Raw genomic sequence first — 20,381 nt, 5'->3', positions numbered from 1 at the left:
GCCTCCCAAGTAGCTGGGACTACAGGCACCTGCCACCATACCCAGCTACTTTTTTGTATTTTTAGTAGACACGGAGTTTCACCTTGTTAGCCAGGATGGTCTCCATCTCCTGACCTCGTGATCTGCCCACCTTGGCCTCCAAAAGTGCTGGGATTACAGGTGTGAGCCACCACGCCTGGCCCTCATCTTTTTCTTCTCATGCAAAGCCCCATTCCCCTTCAACCTATTCTCACCACATGTAGATGTCATTCTAAATACCCAAGATGACCCCCAGGAAGACATCTTTTTGTTGTCAAAATTCTTACTATTTTAATTTGAAGTATTTCCATTTAAGGTTCTGAGCACGAGAACCAAGACAGATTTCTTGATTTAAATTTTCACACTTATGGGGCTTGCCAAAAGTCAAATTCTGTCCCCAAATTCCAGCTCCCACCCATTCCTAGTTAATTACTAGGAATGTTAATTCTAGTTAATTCCAGCTCCCACCCATTCCCAGTTAATTACTAGGGTAATTAACTGTTGGTCACTTAAAAATTGCTTCCTTTCGGCTGGGTGTGGTGGCTCATGCCTGTAATCCCAGCACTTTGGGAGGCTGAGGTGGGCAGATCACGAGGTCAGGAGATCAAGACCATCCTAGCTAACATGGTGAAACTCCGTCTCTACTAAAAATACAAAAAATTAGCTGGGCGTGGTGGCAGATGCCTGTAGTCCCAACTACTCAGGAAGCTGAGGCAGGAGAATGGCATGAACCCAGGAGGTGGAGTTTGCAGTGAGCCGAGATGGTGCCACTGCACTCCAGCCTGGGCGACAGAGCAAGAATCTGTCTTAAAAAAAAAAAATTGCTTTCCCTCATCTTCAGAGAGTATTTCTATACTGAGAAGCAGCACAAGCACCAGGGCCCAGGCACAAACCCCTGCAGCCCAGGTCTCACCCTGCATACAGGGTTCTTTCTGACTTATAAAGAGCAGGAGTGTTGTCCATGCTGGGAAAATGATATGAAGAGAAATCATCAACTTGAAGACCCTGAGCACTCCTTAAATGCCAGTCTGGTACTGCAGCCTTCCCTGTCCTTGGAGTGAATCTGGGCACTTGTTATCTGAACACCCATATCACTCTTCCTCTTTGGGCATTAGGTCAGTCGTTTATGTCATTCTTCTGCATTGTCATTTCTGATTGCCACTGGAATCCACCATAGAGAAGCTCCAATGGCTGCCAAAAAGCAAAACAAAATGAACCTTGAACTTGGAGAGGGAAAAAAAACCCGCAGTAGTCCCTGAGGAAATCTTGGGTAGTGGCCGGCCATCCTTAGCCCCCGCTGAACCACAGCCAGAAGGAAAAACTTCCACCTACATCTGGCTACAGAGCCTGACGCCGTTAATCTCAACTGAATCTACTCTACCAAAAAACTTCAAAGGCAGTTAATTTGTTATTTTACATGTGTTTATTATTTCTGCTGGCAAACTGTTTACTCACAGGTAAGGTAGTCAGTTGATAAACTGAATAAAGAAAAAAAGGTGAAATCCTAATATATAAGAGAGGAGATAAGGGGCAGAAAACGCTGCAGGCCGTGTAGAAACAATAGCACCACTATGGACCCCATGCCCCTCCACTGGGGGAATTCTTGAGTAGGTTCAACCTCCAAACCTTCTTCCAGCTCTGGGATGAGATGGCTCCTCTCCTGGCCACAGGACCGTAGATGAAGTGGTGCCGCTCTCCACAGCGAATGGCATGGCAAACAGAACACAGTGGTTGCTGGGGCAGACCCTATGGCAGCCAGACGTGGCCGGCCGGCCGCAAAGGGCCTGATCCCCATCAGGGCTGTGGCACCCTCGGACAGGAGGGGCTTCTGGGAGCTGTGCAGGTGCAATCTGAGCATGGGGCATGGCGGCTGTGTCCCCTTTATATCATCTGGTGTCCAGAGTCTGGCCAGGAAGTAGATTTAGTTAATGTTAACAGAGGGATTTAATACACAGATATGTGAGTCAGCGATTAGAGAACTGAAGAGGGGAAAGTGAGGCATAGCGGCGTTATCTCAGAGACGGTCCTGAGGGAGGTAGCTGCCACCGCCAGGCCAGAGGGAAAAGAGGAGGCTTTGAGAGTTCTGAAATTTAGACGTTCAAGGGAGAGGCCCAGCCAAGGTGCTGCTGAAGCCTCCAAGAAGGGGCTGGTGCCTGTCTCCAGGAGCTGGGAGTGAGACCCATAGAGGGGAGAGGCTCATCTGCCCCAAGAGCTTGGGGATGGGCGCTCTGTTGAGCTGGGTCTAAGGCCCCCCAGGTTGGTGCCGGCATCTTCGAAGGAGTCCAGACAAGGACAAACGCAAACTAGAGGCCAGGTGCGGTTGCTCACGCCTATAATCCCAGCACTTTGGGAGGCCAAGACCTCAGATCACCTGAGGTCAGGAGTTCAAGACCAGCCTGGCCAACATAGTGAAACCCCATCTCTACTAAAAATGCAAAAATTAGCCAGGCATGGTGGCCTGCGCTTGTAGTCCCAGCTACTCGGGAGGCTGGGGCATGAGAATCACTTGAACCTGGGAGGCAGAGGTTGCAGTGAGCCGAGATTGCACCACTGCACTCAAGCCTGGGTGACAGAGTGAGACTCCATCCCAACAACAACAACAAAAAAAGGCAAGCTAGAACTGCCTGCTACTGCTGAGTGCACACTTGCTGCAGTGACACCCGGTATTGCAGCCTCTCTCCAGGTCCCCTTGGCACAGCCTGACAGGGAGGAGCTGGGAAAGCAGACATGTGTCTGCAGAGGCTCAGCTCCAGCCTTTCAAAGCAGGGCATGATCCTTCTCCCCAACAGCATGTTTGCATAGTGAATGATAATTTAAAGATGGCACCAGGGAGAATCTCAAGCCCACTGTTTTATAGATCATGGGAAGGACAGCACAGCACACTTGCCATGTACGCGTTCACGGTATGTATCGTCATGTGCTGCGAATAACGACTCTTCTGGTCAAGGGCGGACTGCATATACCTCAGTGGTACCATAAGATTATAACGGAGCTGAAACCTCCCACCCCCTAGTGATGTCGTAGCCGTGGTAAAGTCATAGTGCAAGGCATTTTACTCACACAAATCTAGGATGAAAAAAAAGAAACAAACCAAGCAATCCACCACGGACATCTTTCTGAAAAGAGTGACATATCTTCAAGAAAAGCCTCAGGCAGGTCCTTCAGGTGTCCAAAAGAAGGCCCTGTTCTCATAGGAGATGACAGCTCCATGTGTGTTATGGCCCTGAAGACCTTCCCGTGGGACAAGGTGTGGAGGCGCAAGACAGCGACATTGATGATCCTGACCCTGTGTGGGCCTGGGCTAATGTGTGTATTTGTGTCTTCATTTTTAACAAAAAGTTTAAAATGTAAAAAAATAAAATAGGAAAAAAGCTTATAGAATAAGGATACAAAGAAAGAAAATACTTTTGTATAGCTGTATAATGTTTGTGTTTTAAGCTAAGTGTTATACAAAGAAGTCAAAAAGCTTTTTAAATTAAAAAGGATATAAAGTTAGAAAAGTTACAGTAAGCTAAGGTTAATTTACTGTTAAAGAAAGAAAAATATTTTTTAGAAGTTTAGTGTAGGCCAGGCATGGTGGCTCGTGCCTGTAATCCCAGCATTTTAGGAGGCTGAGATGGGTGGATTGCCTGAGGTCAGGAGTTCAAGACCAACCTGGCCAACATGGTGAAACCCCATCTCTACTAAAAATACAAAAATTAGCCGGGCATGGTGGTGAGTGCGTGTAATCCTAGCTATTTGGGAGGCTGAGGCGGGAGAATCACTTGAACCCGGAAGGCAGAAGTTGCAGAGAGCTGAGATCGCGCCATTGCACTCCAGCTTGGGTGACAAGAGCAAAAACTCTGTGTCAAAAAAACAAATTATAAAAAGGCCGGATGCAGTGGCTCACACCTGTAGTCCCAGCACTTTGGGAGGCCGAGGCGGGTGGACCACGAGCTCAGGAGATCGAGACCATCCTGGCTAACACAGTGAAACCCCGTCTCTAGTGAAAATACAAAAAATTTTCACTAAATTTTTGTGCCAGGCGTGGTGATGGGCACCTGTAGTCCCAGAGTCTCAGGAGGCTGAGGCAGGAGAATTGCTTGAACCTGGGAGGCGGAGGCTGCAGTGAGCCAAGATAGCGCCATTGCACTCCAGCCTGGGCAACAGAGCAAGACTCTGTCTCGAAAAAAAAAAAGAAAGAAAGAACAAAGACAAGAAAGAAGAAGTCGCCTAAGTGAACAGCGTTTACAAAGTCTACAGTAGTGTACAGGGATGTCCTGGGCCCTCACACTCACTCTCCACTCACTCCCTCACTGATTCACATGGGGCTACTTCCACTGCAGCAAGCTCTATTCACGGCAAGTGTCTTGTACAGGTGCACCATTCTCAGTCATTTTTTACTGTACCTTTTCTACATTTAGATATGTTTAGATACACAAACCCATTATCATTGTTTTACTATTGCCTACAGTATTCAGTACAGTAACAGGCCTCACAGGTGTGCAGCCAAGGAGTACGAGGCTACACCGTACAGCCTACGTGTATAGCGGGCTGTCCCCTCCAGGTGTGTGTAAGTGCACTCTGCGACGTTTGCGCAATGTCAAAATTGCCTAATGATGCATCCTCATGGTTATGCATCCTGCAACTGTACGTTAATCTCAGCCCCTCCCCTTATTAGCACCAGGGGGCAGAGACATCATCTCCCCTCCTTCCCATCTGCCATCGCTCAACTGCTTGTTAGGTCACCTGGGATTGGTGCAGTGTAGGTCCCGGTTAGGTTGTTCCTGATCCCTGGGGCAGATTTGGTCTGGGAACTGGCGCCACACAGAGGTTGACCTCCAGTCACCAAATATCAAAAAGGAAAAGGACACTGTTCAAAAGGTGTCCTGTGAAAGCTGGTGCTTTTGCAGCTCTATATGGGCTGTTCTTGGTGGGGATGCCAGAGGGGAGGAAGGGGTTGTTTTAAGTCCCTGCCGTCATCTGGCTCCTGCAAATCATTTCTTATCCTTTAGGGGTTGTTTCTGTGTTAAAGTACAGAGACCAAGAGCTGGAGTTTGGAGTCAGGTCCAAGGGTTCTGATCCTGGCTCTAATTTTCTAGCTGTTTCATCTTGGATGAGTAATTTAATTTTCACAAGACCCAAATGACTTTTGTGTTAAATCTCCATAGTACCTCCCAGGGTTATTGTTAGGACTAAATCAGGGTGGCTTTGAAGGGCATAGCACAGTGCGCTGTGTGGGGTCAGGGATTAATAAATGTTGACGATCATTTGCTTGGTTGTGGGGAAGCTGATTAAATTTGCTGCACGTTGTGGTGCATCTTCCTTGATTCCTTCCCCCTGCCTGCGGAGCGTTGAGCCAGACCTCAGTGAACACAGCTAGCAGCCGACCCAAGCTATTGCAAGGGAGGCCATGACAGAAGGGAAAATGAGTTTGAAAGATACACCTGATGGAAAGGCAAATCCCTTTCAGGAGGAGAAAGAGGAAGATGGAAGGCCAGGTGCAGCTGGACCACAGCACCCTAGACTGCTAGAAAAGAACTACCTGGGGCTGGCAGTCCTGACAGAGCCATTTAATCAGCCGACAGTGGCCAGGCTGGACCTCCATCCTCCTGAAGCTGGCCCCTCCCTGGCACAGTGGGGACGGTGGGTGCCAACGTCCTGACGGGGTTGCCTCACGAAGGCAGGGAAGACAGCTGCACACACAGACAGCCCCAGAGAACTATCAGGGCCCAGCCCATGAGCAGTGCAGAATCTCTCCTTTCCTGATATGGGACAGAGGCTTTGAGAAGCCCACCCGTCCCCTCCTCTGATCCCATGTCCCAGATGCTAACCAAGTCCCTGTTTGGCAATCACTTTCAGTCAGCACTCGAGCTGTGGACTCAGTCTTTATCTTCTCTTTAATAGAAACATGGCAAAGTGTCATCTCTACAGCCTCTTTGGCTATAAGCAGGGAACTGTGAATCCAACAGACCAACATAGAAGCAAAATGCTCCTCCTGGGAGGAAGAGACAAATAACAAGCTTTTTATCGAGAATTAATCCCTACAATATGGTCTGATGTCAATACAGACTCAGGAACATCTTCCGCTTGTCTTTCACTACCATACAATAAAAATATAAAACTGATAGTGACCCCAAGAGGTCCAAGGTCACTCTTCAGGAGAGAATTATCTCCTTTGTACATTGTCTTTAGGCAGGAGAGCAGAGCCGTGCATTTTGTTCGACATATTCTACAAGAGCTGAAAGGAAGGCTTTGGATTGGTTCACCTCAGTCACCCTACAGACAGGGCTTGCAGGAAACCCTCCAGCCTTCTCTAGGTGCACCGTCTAATAAAGGTTGTTGTTGCAATCTGGCACGGAAACAGGATTAGGTATTTTGAGCAATTACTTCTGTTTATGATTCATATACATTTCTAACCTGATAAAATATTAGCAGTCAAGCATAAACGAAAGTGTTTCACAAATATTTGATTTGCATAGTAGAGACTCAAAGTCAATGAATGTCTACATTTCTTACCGTGGTATAAACAACTTTTGCTATTGAAATGGAAGCAAAATAATTCATTAATTGCCACTTCTTCCTTCTCTTATATGGAATGTTTCTTGCTCTAGATAGCATATGCAGAGTGTGTTGTATATAATGTATAATTTAAGTGACATCTGAGAGGTGTTAAATACATACTGAGTGATAAGAATAACGAGGCTTATTCATCTTATGAAAACATTAATAAAACCCTTAGCTGGAGGTTAAATTAATATTATAATAACATCGTTCTCCAACTGGGGTATACAGAATCCTGGGAGAGTTGGGGAGTATTTGAAGCCACCAGAAAAATGTGGCACATCTTCCTCAAGCTTTGCTTACTGAAGACTATGAACATTTTTAAAACTCACGATTTATGGAGTAAAAGTTTTCACATGGATTTTCAGGTAGAATAGACTTAAACTTTTACCCTTGATTCTAGTGTCACCTCTCCAGACTCCTCTTGTCTGAATTTTTCTTCTCTGCCATGGAGTACTTAATAAAGCTTTTGAAACAGTTCCCTTATTAAAATACTAGAATACAATAGCATTTCTTGTTCTCTCTGATTTCGAGTAATAATGGGGAAAAGTAACTTGAGTAAGTGAACAGTCTGTATTTTAAAATACTTGTGGGTTTAGCACTTCAAGTGATATATACAGAAGTAAGAAAAATCTAAGGATGTTTCTAAATAAATTCTTCAATTCTTATCACTAAATTTCTCAATGAATCTGCTTGAATGCATAAAGATCTGCATTTAGCATATTAATGGTGACTTCGCAGGTGTCTAACATTTCTTTATCTGCTCACGTTCTTTTGATAGAGCTAGTCTTTGCAATAAATACAAGACTAAACTTATAAGACCACATATAAATTATCACAAATTTCCTATGTTTGAACTCTCAATTGATATAATTTATTATATATAACATACTACATGAATTACAATAAATCAGAGATTATTATATCATTCTTTGATTCATGCATTTAAAGAGTCAGGGACATAGCAGACCACAGGCAGTTTTATTGCCTAGGTTTTTTTTAAAGTTTTGTATAATGGCACTGGTTTTACATGATCATCCAAATGCTGCATCATCACTTAACTGCCTCACCTCACAAATTATATTGTCAATTTGTAGAGGACTGGGGCTGCGTTTTACCATTGTTCTATCTTTTTCATTGCCCGCTAGCCTTGGCCTCCTAGCAGGTATTCACATATCAACAAAAAAATAGCAATTAGTAAATTTATCAAGGATGCCCTTAAAGTGCCTGTGTTTGGTGAGTGTGCCTTCATACTCATTGGTCATGAGATGCCCAACTCTATAGCAGTTGTTTTACTTTAATCTCATGATTTGAGGATAAAGGTCTTTGCCTAGAAACACTTGAACATATTCCACACACGTGAAACCAGTAGCAAATCAGCAAATTTGACAGATTCTATGAAACTGGTAGACTTTTTTACTGTTTATAAACTGTTGCTTCAAAATGAAAGGAAGTAGTTGACCCTCAGTGCCTGCTTCATGTCAAGGGATTGGATTTTGGAATAAACTAGTCAGCTAGAACACCTGCCTCTTTTACAGTTGTGTGTGTGTGTGTGTGTGTGTGTGTCTGTGTGGTTGCCACAAACAAAACCTTAAAGCTAATATTCCCTGCTTTCATGGATAGGACTATGTACTTTAATACATTTGGAGACGGTGTTTTGTGGTCAACTATTGGGACATATCCCATCAGTATGAGGGTGTATGTACTAGGACCATATAGGAGAATATTTGAAATACGGGCTGTTCCAGAAAGCCTGGAACTATGGACTCCTATCCCCAGATGTCTACATCATGATTTGTTCATTCTTTTCTATCCATTCTCAACCTGCCCATATTGTTTTACCTCTTCCTTCTTAACTGCCTTGTTTGACTTCTTTAGGACAATGTCGACCACCATGCCGGAGTGAATTTGGGGAGGAAAGGACACTTTGTGGGCAAAGACCGTGGCTGTCAGCACAGAGAAAGGGACAGTAGGTGAATTAGATACATCATGTCACCAAAACTCTGTGAGGAGTCATATTCCTACTGAGGAGGTGGAAAACAGGCCAGTGCGGTTCTGAAGATGACCCTGGAGAATGGTGAAGATTCATCTCGTCCACATGGCTGTTGGGTGGGGATGGGAAATGAATGAACTGGGAATTCCGTTGAATTCTGGGAAGAAACTTCTTTCGATCCTGGTCCTCTCCCTCAGTGTTGCCTAGAAAAGAAGTTCTTGAAGGCGCTGTTGTAGTTCTTGTTGAAAGCCGTATAGATCAGGGGGTTAAAGAAGGAGTTGGAGTAGCCAAGCCACAGGAAGATGCTTTTCCAGATGGCGGGGATGTCACAGGAGCAAAGAGGACTGATGAGCTCCGTGAGAAAGAAGGGGATCCAGCAGAGTGCGAACACACCAATGAGGATGCCCACCATGAGGGCGGCACGCTGCTCCTTCTGCTCTCGCCACGTGTCCCCTTCTGTCTGGAAGGTGACAGTGGCATGGCGGACCGTGAACACCATCTGGGGCTGTTGGGCAGAGTCCTTCACCTGGAAAAGACAAGCAGGAGCTTTATGAGGAGCCACCTCAGTCTACCTCCAGGCTGAGCCTAGACACTGACAGGCCTGGATTCCGCACATCCACTCAAGGGAAAGTCTTCGATGGATAGGTGTGGGAACCTGAAAGCCTGTGGCACTTGCTCTCAGATATGGAAACCAGGCAATGGAGCTGGGGTGTTTGCTTACATCTTAGAAATGAAAGGACCAGATGTGACGAAATTGACATCATGAAGATGGACTCCCTATTGCTGTCTGTTCAACAGAGGCACTGGCAGAAACGAGCAGGCAACTTGGCCTGCACAACTTAGTGGCAGAGGTGCACACATCATCAAAAGTGTCCGAGGTTCCTATCAAAATCCTGTTCGCTTAGGACCACGTTTTCTACCATCTTTATAACCTTCTAGGCTCATGTAAGTCCCCTCTATAATGTTAGGACTTTCTAGAACTTCTCCTCTGGTACAAAGCTGCGCCCCATAGCATATTCTACTGCTTGATGCAGTCTAGTAACCAGGATACCTCTCTCTGGGTCTATTCTGTGTCTTCTTCTACCCCTGTATGTATGTAAAACTGAGACCCCAGTCTTTTTGTCTCACATGGGTTCCCCCAAGGCCTCCACAGGGCAGGTTCCCACAGAATCAGGCTCTCCAGTTCACTTCCTTCTCTCAAGGAGTGGAATTCCTGGGAAAGGAAACTCCTCCTGCCTTCTGGTCCTATTTTTAGCTCTTGGGAGAACTGACATAATGAGTGTCTACTGATGAGGCAGCCTTAATATGAAGCAATCATAAATTTACTGAATTAGCAAATTAATCGATCCAATCAAAATGTGTGACAGTTTCTGACTCAGTCATTCTCTGGTGGGTGAGATTGCATTGACATTAAATAGTATTCTTCCCCTCGCCAGCATACTGTGACTCTAGTACATTTAAAAAGATTTACACAACTTGTTCTCAAAGAGCATATGATCTTTTAGGCAAAGAATTGTCAGGTTAATCTAACCCACTTAACTAATTCTTGGCAGCATTTATAAAGTGGACTCAAAAGGAATTGACTCACTGTCATATGGAATAACAGGTGGAAATAGGAACACTGTGGATAAGGCAATGTTAGTTGATGAATAAATTACCAAATTTGTAGAATAGCCTTGCGGACATTTATTTGCAAAACAGTGTAATATCAAGTCTGTACACTAAATTAAATTTAAAAGAAGATAATAAATAATGAAACCAAAGGTCCATAATAGTGCAACCTTTAAAAACACGTATAAAATAAGCACTGAAAAAATCCCTCTTTCTGTACCTCTAGATGAAACCAGAGTTATCTTTGGTTACTGATTTATCAATGCACATCTGGAAATGCATTTGAGGGAATTCATTCATAGAAATCCAAACCATATTTAGCTTAATTTTTCAGCATAAAGGAAAGAAGGAAAGCTACCAATTTCCTTAACAGAATTCAACCCCATAATAATATCAGGGAAGCTGTTTTCCATATTGTCCCAAGACGCCAATAAAACAAGAATTGTAGCTGGACTCTTCAACCCTCTGGAAATTCTCCTTCCCCTTGGCACATTTTTAGGAGTGACAATGGGGACACTGGTAACACTGGTCATACTTGAGACATGGTCACACTGTGGAGGCTGATCACATTGGTCACATAAAGGATGCTGGTAACACTGGAGATGCCGGCTATACTGGAAACATCATGGATTTTGATCATACTAGAGATGCTGTTCACACTGGGGATGCTGGTCACACTGGAGAAGCTGTTCACACTGGGGAGCTGGTCACACTGAAGATTCTGTTCACACTGTGAATGCTGGTTACCCTGATGATACCATGGATGCCGTTCACACTGTGGATGCTGGTCACACTGGTGACACCATGGAAGCCGTTCATACTGTGGATGTTGGTCACACTGGTGACAACATGGATGCCATTCACACTGTGGATGCTGGTCACACTGGTGACACCATGGATGCTGTTCACAGGGTGGATGCCATTCACACTGGAGATGCTGTTCACACTGGGGATGCTGGTCACACTGGAGACACCATGTAGGCTGATTACACTGGAGATGCTGGTCACACTGGAGATACTGTTCACACTGGTGATGATCACACTGGTGATATCAGTGACACTTAGGGCTTGATTTAGAATTTTTTTATAGTTTAGTCATAGAACTCCAAGTTGTTCAGAAAAGCACATTTTTCTATTACCTTGTGAAATGTTGATTATTTTACTGGGCCATCTGGCCATCTTTGGAGCTGCATTTAACGCCAACTCACTTGACAGAAGAAAGAGTGGCATTGATTTAAAATGGTACCCCAGGGACAATAGAGTCTCCAGCTGCTAGGAGGATCTTGGTTGTCTGTGGAGTTTCAGGTTTCTAATGCCCTCAAATGGTGGATTTGTTTGCTTACTCTATGGCTCTTGGACTTATGGACTCCTTAGCTCTTTGCTCTCTCTAATCAATGATTGCAATAAAGCACTTAATTGAGTCTGGACAATAACACTCTATTTTCAACCTGGTCCTTAGTAAAGTCACAGAAAGAGAGCAAATAGGGTTAAAAAGTGAACAGTTAAGCCAAATTAATTTTTCCTAATAATCTCTGAAATGCACGTAAAGTACATACCTCACAATTTAAGATTCATATATAAATTCTTTTCTAAATGAACACTTAGCCTCATCTCCTCCAACAAACAAGTTCTTTGGGAACAGGTACATATGCATTAGAGCTTTCATCCTTCCAAAATGATTGCATGCTAAATAATTATTTACTGGTTAATCACAAATCTGGTATGTCCTTTTATTTCATCCAAACACTCTGCTTTGCCTCTCTAATAATGTCCTAGATAATCAATGGATTACCATCAATAATGGGTATTGAAATTAAGGGATAAAGACTCTTACCCTGGAAGTGTGGTTTCAGGTGATTTGCATGTTAGACCACACCACTGTCAGAATGAGAGATGGGTCACAGGAGCCCGATGGAACAATACAAATGTTTAAGCTAAAAATGGCCTTACACATTAAGGAAGGCTCCACAAGTGTGTGAATAAAAACCCTCCACAAACTTAAGACTGTTCTATAACTGATAATGTTCTATAACTGATAACAAGCAGACATTTTTCTTGCTTAAACCTCTTCAATCAATCAAGCACAATGTAGTTTTGGAATATACACTTGTAAACTAATTATTCTATGTCAGCCCTCACTTCTGAGTCAGCCAGTTAGGGTCAGACTCACCCCAGTAAACACACCTCTGAGCACCGATCACCCAACAGAAAACCCCATTCCAACAGAAAACCCCATTCCAACAGAAAACCTCATTCCAACAGAAAACCTCATTCCAACAGAAAACCCCATTCTGAGTAAACCCCATTCCAACAGAAAACCCCATTCCAACAGAAAACCCCATTCCAGCAGAAAACCTCATTCCAACAGAAAACCTCATTCCAACAGAAAACCCCGTTCCAACAGAAAACCTCATTCCAGCAGAAAACCCCATTCCAACAGAAAACCCCATTCCAACAGAAAACCCCATTCCAACAGAAAACCTCATTCCAGCAGAAAACCCCATTCCAGCAGAAAACCCCATTCCAGCAGAAAACCCCATTCCAACAGAAAACCCCATTCTGAGTAAACCCCATTCCAACAGAAAACCCCATTCCAACAGAAAACCCCATTCCAACAGAAAACCTCATTCCAACAGAAAACCTCATTCCAACAGAAAACCCCATTCCAACAGAAAACCTCATTCCAACAGAAAACCTCATTCCAGCAGAAAACCCCATTCCAGCAGAAAACCCCATTCCAACAGAAAACCCCATTCCAGCAGAAAACCCCATTCCAACAGAAAACCCCATTCCAGCAGAAAACCCCATTCCAACAGAAAACCTCATTCCAACAGAAAACCCCATTCCAACAGAAAACCTCATTCCAGCAGAAAACCCCATTCCAACAGAAAACCTCATTCCAACAGAAAACCCCATTCCAACAGAAAACCTCATTCCAGCAGAAAACCCCATTCCAACAGAAAACCTCATTCCAACAGAAAACCCCATTCCAACAGAAAACCCCATTCCAACAGAAAACCTCATTCCAGCAGAAAACCCCATTCCAACAGAAAACCTCATTCCAACAGAAAACCTCATTCTGAGAACACCCCATTCCAACAGAAAACCCCATTCCAACAGAAAACCCCATTCCAACAGAAAACCCCATTCCAGCAGAAAACCCCATTCCAACAGAAAACCTCATTCCAACAGAAAACCTCATTCTGAGAACACCCCATTCTGCAGCTGATGTCAGCCTGCTGCTACTCTGAGTGTCCTCCAGTTTCTGAACCCCACACTGCCCCGAATCATGGATGACGGGCATTCCGCCCTGCTGTGGGAGATTGCTGACAAGCATCGCTTCCTCTCGCTATTCTGAGCGAAAGATTCAGCTTTGTCTTTCTTTCCCAGACTCTGAGCAGTATTGGCATCACCTCTAGACAGTTCTGGAGGTTCCACTGAGGTCATTTTGAAGACCTCCACGGGAACCTTGGGCCACAAGTGCATTCACTGGGCCCCAAACTCAGTTGCCCTTTGTGTCTGCAGCCAAGTGCATCAGTCTCAATAAGGATTTGAGTTCCACCTAGTTTCACTGGGCTTTTATTGCTCAATGTATTTTGTTATCCTAGGATTTGTGACCAACTATGTCCTCGGATAAGGTCGCAAGGTTGAGGTGTTTGTATCATGTAACTCGATCTTTGACCGAGAGATCTACCATTAGGTACCTGTCTTAGATCTATGTGTAAAGCTTTAAACCTCTTTCCATGAAGGTGTATCATTTGGCAAATATTGTCATGCCATTAATCTACTTATCCTACGGCCTCTTGCTTTGCTTGTGTGTTGTCTACATGTACAAAGTCTTGTTGCATGGGTTTTTGTTTTGTCCTGGAACTCTTTCTGTTGAATACAGAAGGAACTATTCTATAAGGCATTGGCTTGATAAGTTTCCAATCTAATTAAAGCTGGACCTGAGGGCTAATGATTTGAAGACCATTATTAGGCCAGTGACCAATTTATGAAAAAGCAATTGATCAAACTTTGCTTGGGGTCCCCTACAAAACTTTTATGAGGGCACTCCTGACTTGTCGACTTGTGAAAATATGTCACTTTGCCCTATTGTTTTCCAGCTTAATGACAGTTGTGTGGACAATCATGTGTCCCCTTCTCCATCTGTTTGGTCCAGGATCCTGAGACACTATTCACAAGCACGAACTGTTGATCAACCACAGTTGCCTCTTCCTCACGTGCCATGGCTTGCTTATGTCCAAATTTCAATCCTCTTTTTAAAGAATTTCTATTTCCTATTTAAAATTGCATTATGATCCTAACTCTTGCAACTTTCTTCACAAATGTCAAACTTTTTTTTTACTTAATGAAAAACATCTGATGAATGAAAAATTAATAAGATATTTAGAAGAAGCTCTAGAAAAATTAGGAGACAAACATCAAATGGCTAAAAATCAGCCTCTTTAATTGGTATTTCAAGGCCTTAAAACAATATCCTAACTCTAAAATAGTCTCAAAGATGTTGTAACCTTCCAAAACCTGCCCTCTTTGCAGATCTCTATCTTGTATTTTTCTATTCAGCTTTATCTGACTTCCTAAATGAATCAGGATTTTCTCAGGAAAAACACAATCACATTATAAAATTACCAGAAGAAAAATCAGATTTATAGAATTTAAATTAAAACCTTCGTCTAAAGCTAAGTTAAGAGCTATAATTAAGAAATTTTCTAGGCCAGGCATGGGGGCTTATGCCTGTAATCCCAGCACTTTGAGAGGCCAAAGTGGGAAAATCATTTGAGGTCAAGAGTTTGAGACCAGCCTGTGCAATAGAGAGACCCCCATCTCCACAAAAATTGTAAAAATTAGCCAGGTGTGGAGGCATATGCCTGTGGTCCCAGCTACTTGGGAGACTGAGGCGTGAGAACTGCATGAACCCAGGGTTTCAAGGCTGCAGTGAGTTACGGTTGTGTGACTGCACTCTAGCCTGGGTGACAGAGCAAGACCCTGTCTCAAAAATGAAAGGAAAGAAAAGAAGGAAGGAAAAGAAAGGAAAGGAAGAAAAAGAAAGAAAAATTTTCTAAACTTTTGTTATAGAATTTATAATATTTTTAGATTATCAAGCAAAATTTTTATTTTCTTGAACTACAGATGTGTACTAATTAGTTAAATTAACTAAAATCCTCTCAGATAAGAAAAACAATGGTTAAAAGAAGAAGCATAGAAAATAGAAGAGTTATATAACCCAGTTGTGAAAATTTAAATAGAAAATATATTATGTAAAGTAATTTTAGAAGGCTTTCTTTTAAGGAGAGGTTGAATAAAGATTCAAAGTAAACTAAATAAATCTGGGCATGGTGGCTCACTCTTATAATCCCAGCACTTTTGGAGGCCAAGGCAAGAGGATTATTTGAGCATGGGAGTTTGAGACCATCATGGACAATGTGGTGAGACCCCATTTCTATAAAAAATACTAAAAATAGCCAGGTGTGATGGCTCACACTTGTAGTCCCATCTACTTGGGAGGCTGAATAAAGATAGAAAAGAGACATCAGAAAACCTTCAAGCAGCATATTTGTGTATACCCAACAGCTGAAGTATAGTCTCGTCATGTCTTTCTATAAATGGACTTAAACCTGAATTTGGGAATTTAATATGAAAAAATAAACTGAAATGTGAAATTGCCAATTTGCAAAATATCCAATGTGGAGCTAGACATTTCCAGATAGACTTAGAAAGTAAATGCTAGAAGTCAATACAAGATATGGCTTTAGACATTTCCAGATAGACTTAGAAAGTAAATGCTAGAAATCAATACAAGATATGGCTTTCTAGATAACGCATCCAAAAGGGCCTCTGTTCTCAAAGATTTGAGAGCTGAGATAAGGATCCTATACATATTAGTATATTGCTAGCAGAAGGAGCCTTGAAAGAATGAACATCTCGTGTTGGCTAAAAAGCAAAATGACAACAATATACAATCTATCTAATAAAGCCACTCCAAGGAAGGTATTTTCACTCAACAATTTCTTTGTCTTTTTAAACTTCCAAGGAGAATTTTCTATAACTAGATGTACTACTATATAATGTTTTTGTTTATGTGGGTGTCAAGGAGAATTTTCTATAACTAGATGTACTACTATATAATGTTTTTGTTTATGTGGGTGTCAGTATAACTACCAGTAACCCCACTATTATAGAACAAGAGATCATTCCATGTACATTTTTAAAGTTGTCTGAAAAACAAAAAAGCAAATTGACTTGTAGTAAGTTTTTTTAAATTAAAAACAAACAAAAAATTCAATAAAGCCATTGGTGGCTGGGCGCAGTGGTTCACACCTATCATCCCAGCACTTTGGGAGGCTAAGGTGGGCAGATCACCTGGGGTCAGGAGTTTGAGACCAGCCTGGCCAACACCCTGTTTCTACTAAAAATACAAAAATTAGCCAGGCACGGTGGCACACACTTGTACTCGGGAGGTGGAGGCCGGAGAATTATTTGAACCTGGGAAGCAGAGATTGCAGTGAGCTGAGATCAGGCCCCTGCACTCCAGTCTAGGCAACAGAGTGAGACTCCATTAAAAAAATAAAACAAACAAACAAAAAAACCTATTGGTTATAGGTGATACCAGGTAGTGAAACAAGATAATGAATGACAAATTGACAAATTTCTGGCATATAGTAAATTTTTCAAAAGCTTGAGAGAAAATCAACTTTATTTAATGAAACAATTCAAGTAGTAACAATCTTTAACAATCCTGTATGCCAACTTATAACTGATATTTTCAGATCATTATCAAAATACTTCTTTAACCTATGACATACCTGCAATAGGTAGGATCCGCTTCCAAATAAAATGTGCTGCAGCCCTTGTTCATGATGAGATTATAACTGATCTAGACGTCAGAATGCCTACACCACATGTAATTTTAAAAATTACTATAGAAATTCTGATGGTCCTAGAATCTCTATGGACAAGAGACTCCACAACTAGAAAATTTAATTGAAGTGGAATGCATAAGAGTTAACACTGATTCTTCCTAGGTTATCATGAACATTCCTTTTCATGCAAATATGAAAATATGGGGGGGGGGGGGCAGGCTCTGGGTGGATTAAGGTGACAGCATAGCACCTGTCAAAGAACATTGCTTATTTTAAGTTCACCGCTTAATTCAGTAACCTGGATCAAGGGCAACTCATCTCAATCAAGATTCTTTTAAAATTGTCTTATCTTAGGATTTGTAACCAAGTGTGTTCTTGTATAAGGTTGTAAGGCTGAGGTGTTTGTGTCGAGTAACTAGATCTTTGATTAAGAGATCTACCATTAGATAATTGTCTTAGATCTGTGTAAAAGACTTCAAACCTCTTATCATGAAGCTGTACTGTTTGGCAAATGGTGTCATGCTATTCATCTACGTAGCCTAATGATGCTTGCTTTGCTTTTGCTGCTGTTTGTCTACATGTATAGTCTTTTTGCATAGGTTGCTCTTCTAGGTGTAGGTCTGCTGCAGGGATCATACAGGAATCAAATATATGCATAGTTTCAGTATCATTGGTGGTCTATAATTTTGACAGTCAGACTGTTATTAATTTTGTCTATTATATATAGAATGAATAAGGAGAGGAGGGCAATTAGGGTTTAAAATAGTTCACACTGTCTCTGCCTCCCGGATGTCTACAGTACCTGTGGAGATTATTGGTGTTAGCCCCTCTGTTCTGAAAGTCAGGCCACCAGAGATGGACTCACTTCAGTAAATACCCATTGGACGACAACCAATCAGCAACAGCTTCTCCTACAGAGGATGCCATCTATCCACATCTCAACAATCCACCAACTCCTGAGGCTCCATACCTCCCAAAAGCGCTGTTTCAGGTCAGCATTCTGCTCTGCTCAGGGAAGCTGCCTGGACAGCATAGCCCCTACTCACTCTAGTAAGGAAGGTATTTTTCTTTGTCATTTTATTTCAGATCTCTAGCAGTGGCTTCCTTGTCCTTTGACAAGGGCAAGGCTTATCTGTCTTGTGTTGCCAGATCCCAGCTCAATGTCTGGCTTAGGTTAGGATTTCATGGCATGTATTTGAATAAAACCCAGCAGATAAAGAAATGATAGAAGTGTTGTGGTTTCCCTAGGGAACAGCTAGCTGGTGGTAGAACTCATTTAGAAGCTTTGACACCCACTCCCACTATCACAGAACAATCAGGAGGCCTGGTTTGTAATTAACCCTTCAACATAACGTAAGGACAGAGGCAGTCACATATTATATTTAGAGTAGTGGATTATTTAGAGTCCTTTTGCTAAGTCAAGGGACCCATTTTCAAAACTGATCTGGGAGAGGTAGAGAGAGGAGAGAATACACAAACACACACACACACATATATACACACACATATATACACACACATATCTGTGTGTGTATCTATATAAAAAGCACAAAGATGTTATAATGCTTTGCTTCTGCTATCACCAAAGCAGAGAAATGAGAGTGCCCTTCATCCTTTTACAACAAGCCTTGGGATGGAATTGTAATTAACTTTCTCCTTCTAAAGCTGTGTTTGGGGTTGACTGTAAATCATATTTGCCTGAATAAACATCAGGGGAGAGGAGGATTCATAAAAGGAGGGCCCTTGGAGGTGACCAGTCTCCTTGTTCCTGGCCTGGAATTTGAGTGGATGCTCATATGCATGGAACATAGTTTCAGGTAGTTTGATGGAAGCTTCAGTGTTCTTACCCATCAGCACTCTTTGTTCAGCTTAGAAATTGAATAGTTCAGAGTTTCCCAAATTCAGCACGATTGACATTTTGGTCTGAACAATTCTCTGTTGAGGTGCTGTCCTGTGCATTGTACAGTATTTAGCAGCATTCCTGACCTCTCTACACAACATGCCATTAGCACCCCATCCTCAAGTCTTCATCATCCGAAATGCCTCCAGACAGCCTAAATGTTTCCTGGGGGGCAATATCACCATTCACTGAGAAGTGCTGCTATAGGTAAAAGAACAGGTAGCCTCTAACCCCTCATTTTCTTCCTTCCTCTAAGATGATGCCCTTTTCCCTCAGCTACACCTCTGGTCCTTCTGAGTTTGACTGACTTGGGATGGTTAGAATTAGCTACTGACTCTAGAAAGCACATACAGAGCTCAGGGTGCATGTCTATTTCCCTCCCTAGACCAAACTCTTCAAGGGCAAAGACAACATCTCTATCATTATCTTACTTCTTGCACTAAGCCCATAGTATGCACTCCATATGCTTGTTTCAGAGCCAACAACAGAAAATGGGGACTGTGTAGACTTCTGCTCTAACCTAAATGTGTGAATTAGATTCAAGGAATCTTCCTTGGTAATGAAGGGGAGCAGTCTTCAGAATCATGAGTCATAGGGCCAGATTATTAACAGTCAACAAAAAAACAGGAGTGGGAGAAGATGAGGAAAGCTCCTCGCTGTTGCTAAAGTGGTTGTCATGCAATAAATACCTCTCATAGAGAGCTGGGGAATTCTCTTTCCTGGATTTTTAATTTCCTTCTGCAGCTTTTCTCATGTTCAGGAAGGAAAACAAGTAGTCTTCAGTCACAGCTACAACCTAATAGGGCTGTGGGGGATAGACCCAGAAAGTAGCACCCCAAGGCAGTGGAAGCAGATAACAAATGCAGGCTCTGGGACCAATGCAGGCAACATCTTCAGTCTTACGTCAGGACGGGAGGATGCCACAGAATGACAGTAACCTAGGTGATACCATATTTTTAATAAATCGGTTGCTGTAATTTGCAAAGAAAAAGAATAGACTAGGATGAAGTGCTAACCTGCATCGCCTGACACATGGCAGTCTTCTTATCAAACCATGCTCCCATCCCTGCCTCCCCTCCTCCTGGAACACCCCCATTCTAAGTGCGGGAAGCTGCTAGTTTTTTCCAGTATACTGAATCAGTGTACCCCAGATACCAGCTTATCCAGATGTTCTAAAGGGTGTTATAGATCCATAGAATTTGGGGGCCAAAGGGGACCCTGTAGAATGAGGCAGTCTGAACTTCTCGTGATCTGTATGTTTAACAAATAACTCATTAGAGAAGAAAAATGATGTGATTAGCTCTGTGAGAGGGAACATGTCAGAGCAAAGTATATCTATGATACTTTCTTCCAGTCTCCCAGTTTACTCCCCTAACTCCCAAATACAAAAAGTTCCATTTTCTACAAGTGTGGGGGATGGGGCAGGTGGCCTGGGGATATAGCCTGTACAGAT

General features: G+C 42.7%; 1 protein-coding gene across 3 annotated transcripts in view; it reads right to left on the bottom strand.

Annotated features, from left to right (window-relative positions):
- Positions 1–5,868: 5,868 nt before the first annotated feature.
- Positions 5,869–20,381, bottom strand: part of HTR5A (5-hydroxytryptamine receptor 5A) — an 89,692-nt gene continuing 75,179 nt past the window's right edge. For all 3 annotated transcript variants that reach the window (XM_037991030.2, XM_037991029.2, XM_073009544.1), the window contains one exon: positions 5,869–9,080. In XM_037991030.2, the coding sequence (XP_037846958.1) occupies positions 8,748–9,080 (333 nt within the window). In that variant the 3' untranslated portion in view covers positions 5,869–8,747. The remainder of the gene's footprint in view (positions 9,081–20,381) is intronic.

The sequence above is a fragment of the Chlorocebus sabaeus genome, chromosome 21 (genome assembly GCF_047675955.1).
Source record: "Chlorocebus sabaeus isolate Y175 chromosome 21, mChlSab1.0.hap1, whole genome shotgun sequence".
In the NCBI taxonomy this organism is placed as follows: Eukaryota; Metazoa; Chordata; class Mammalia; order Primates; family Cercopithecidae; genus Chlorocebus; species Chlorocebus sabaeus.
The sequence above is the reverse complement of the archived record's forward strand: the minus strand, read 5'-3'. Positions and strand labels throughout refer to the sequence as shown.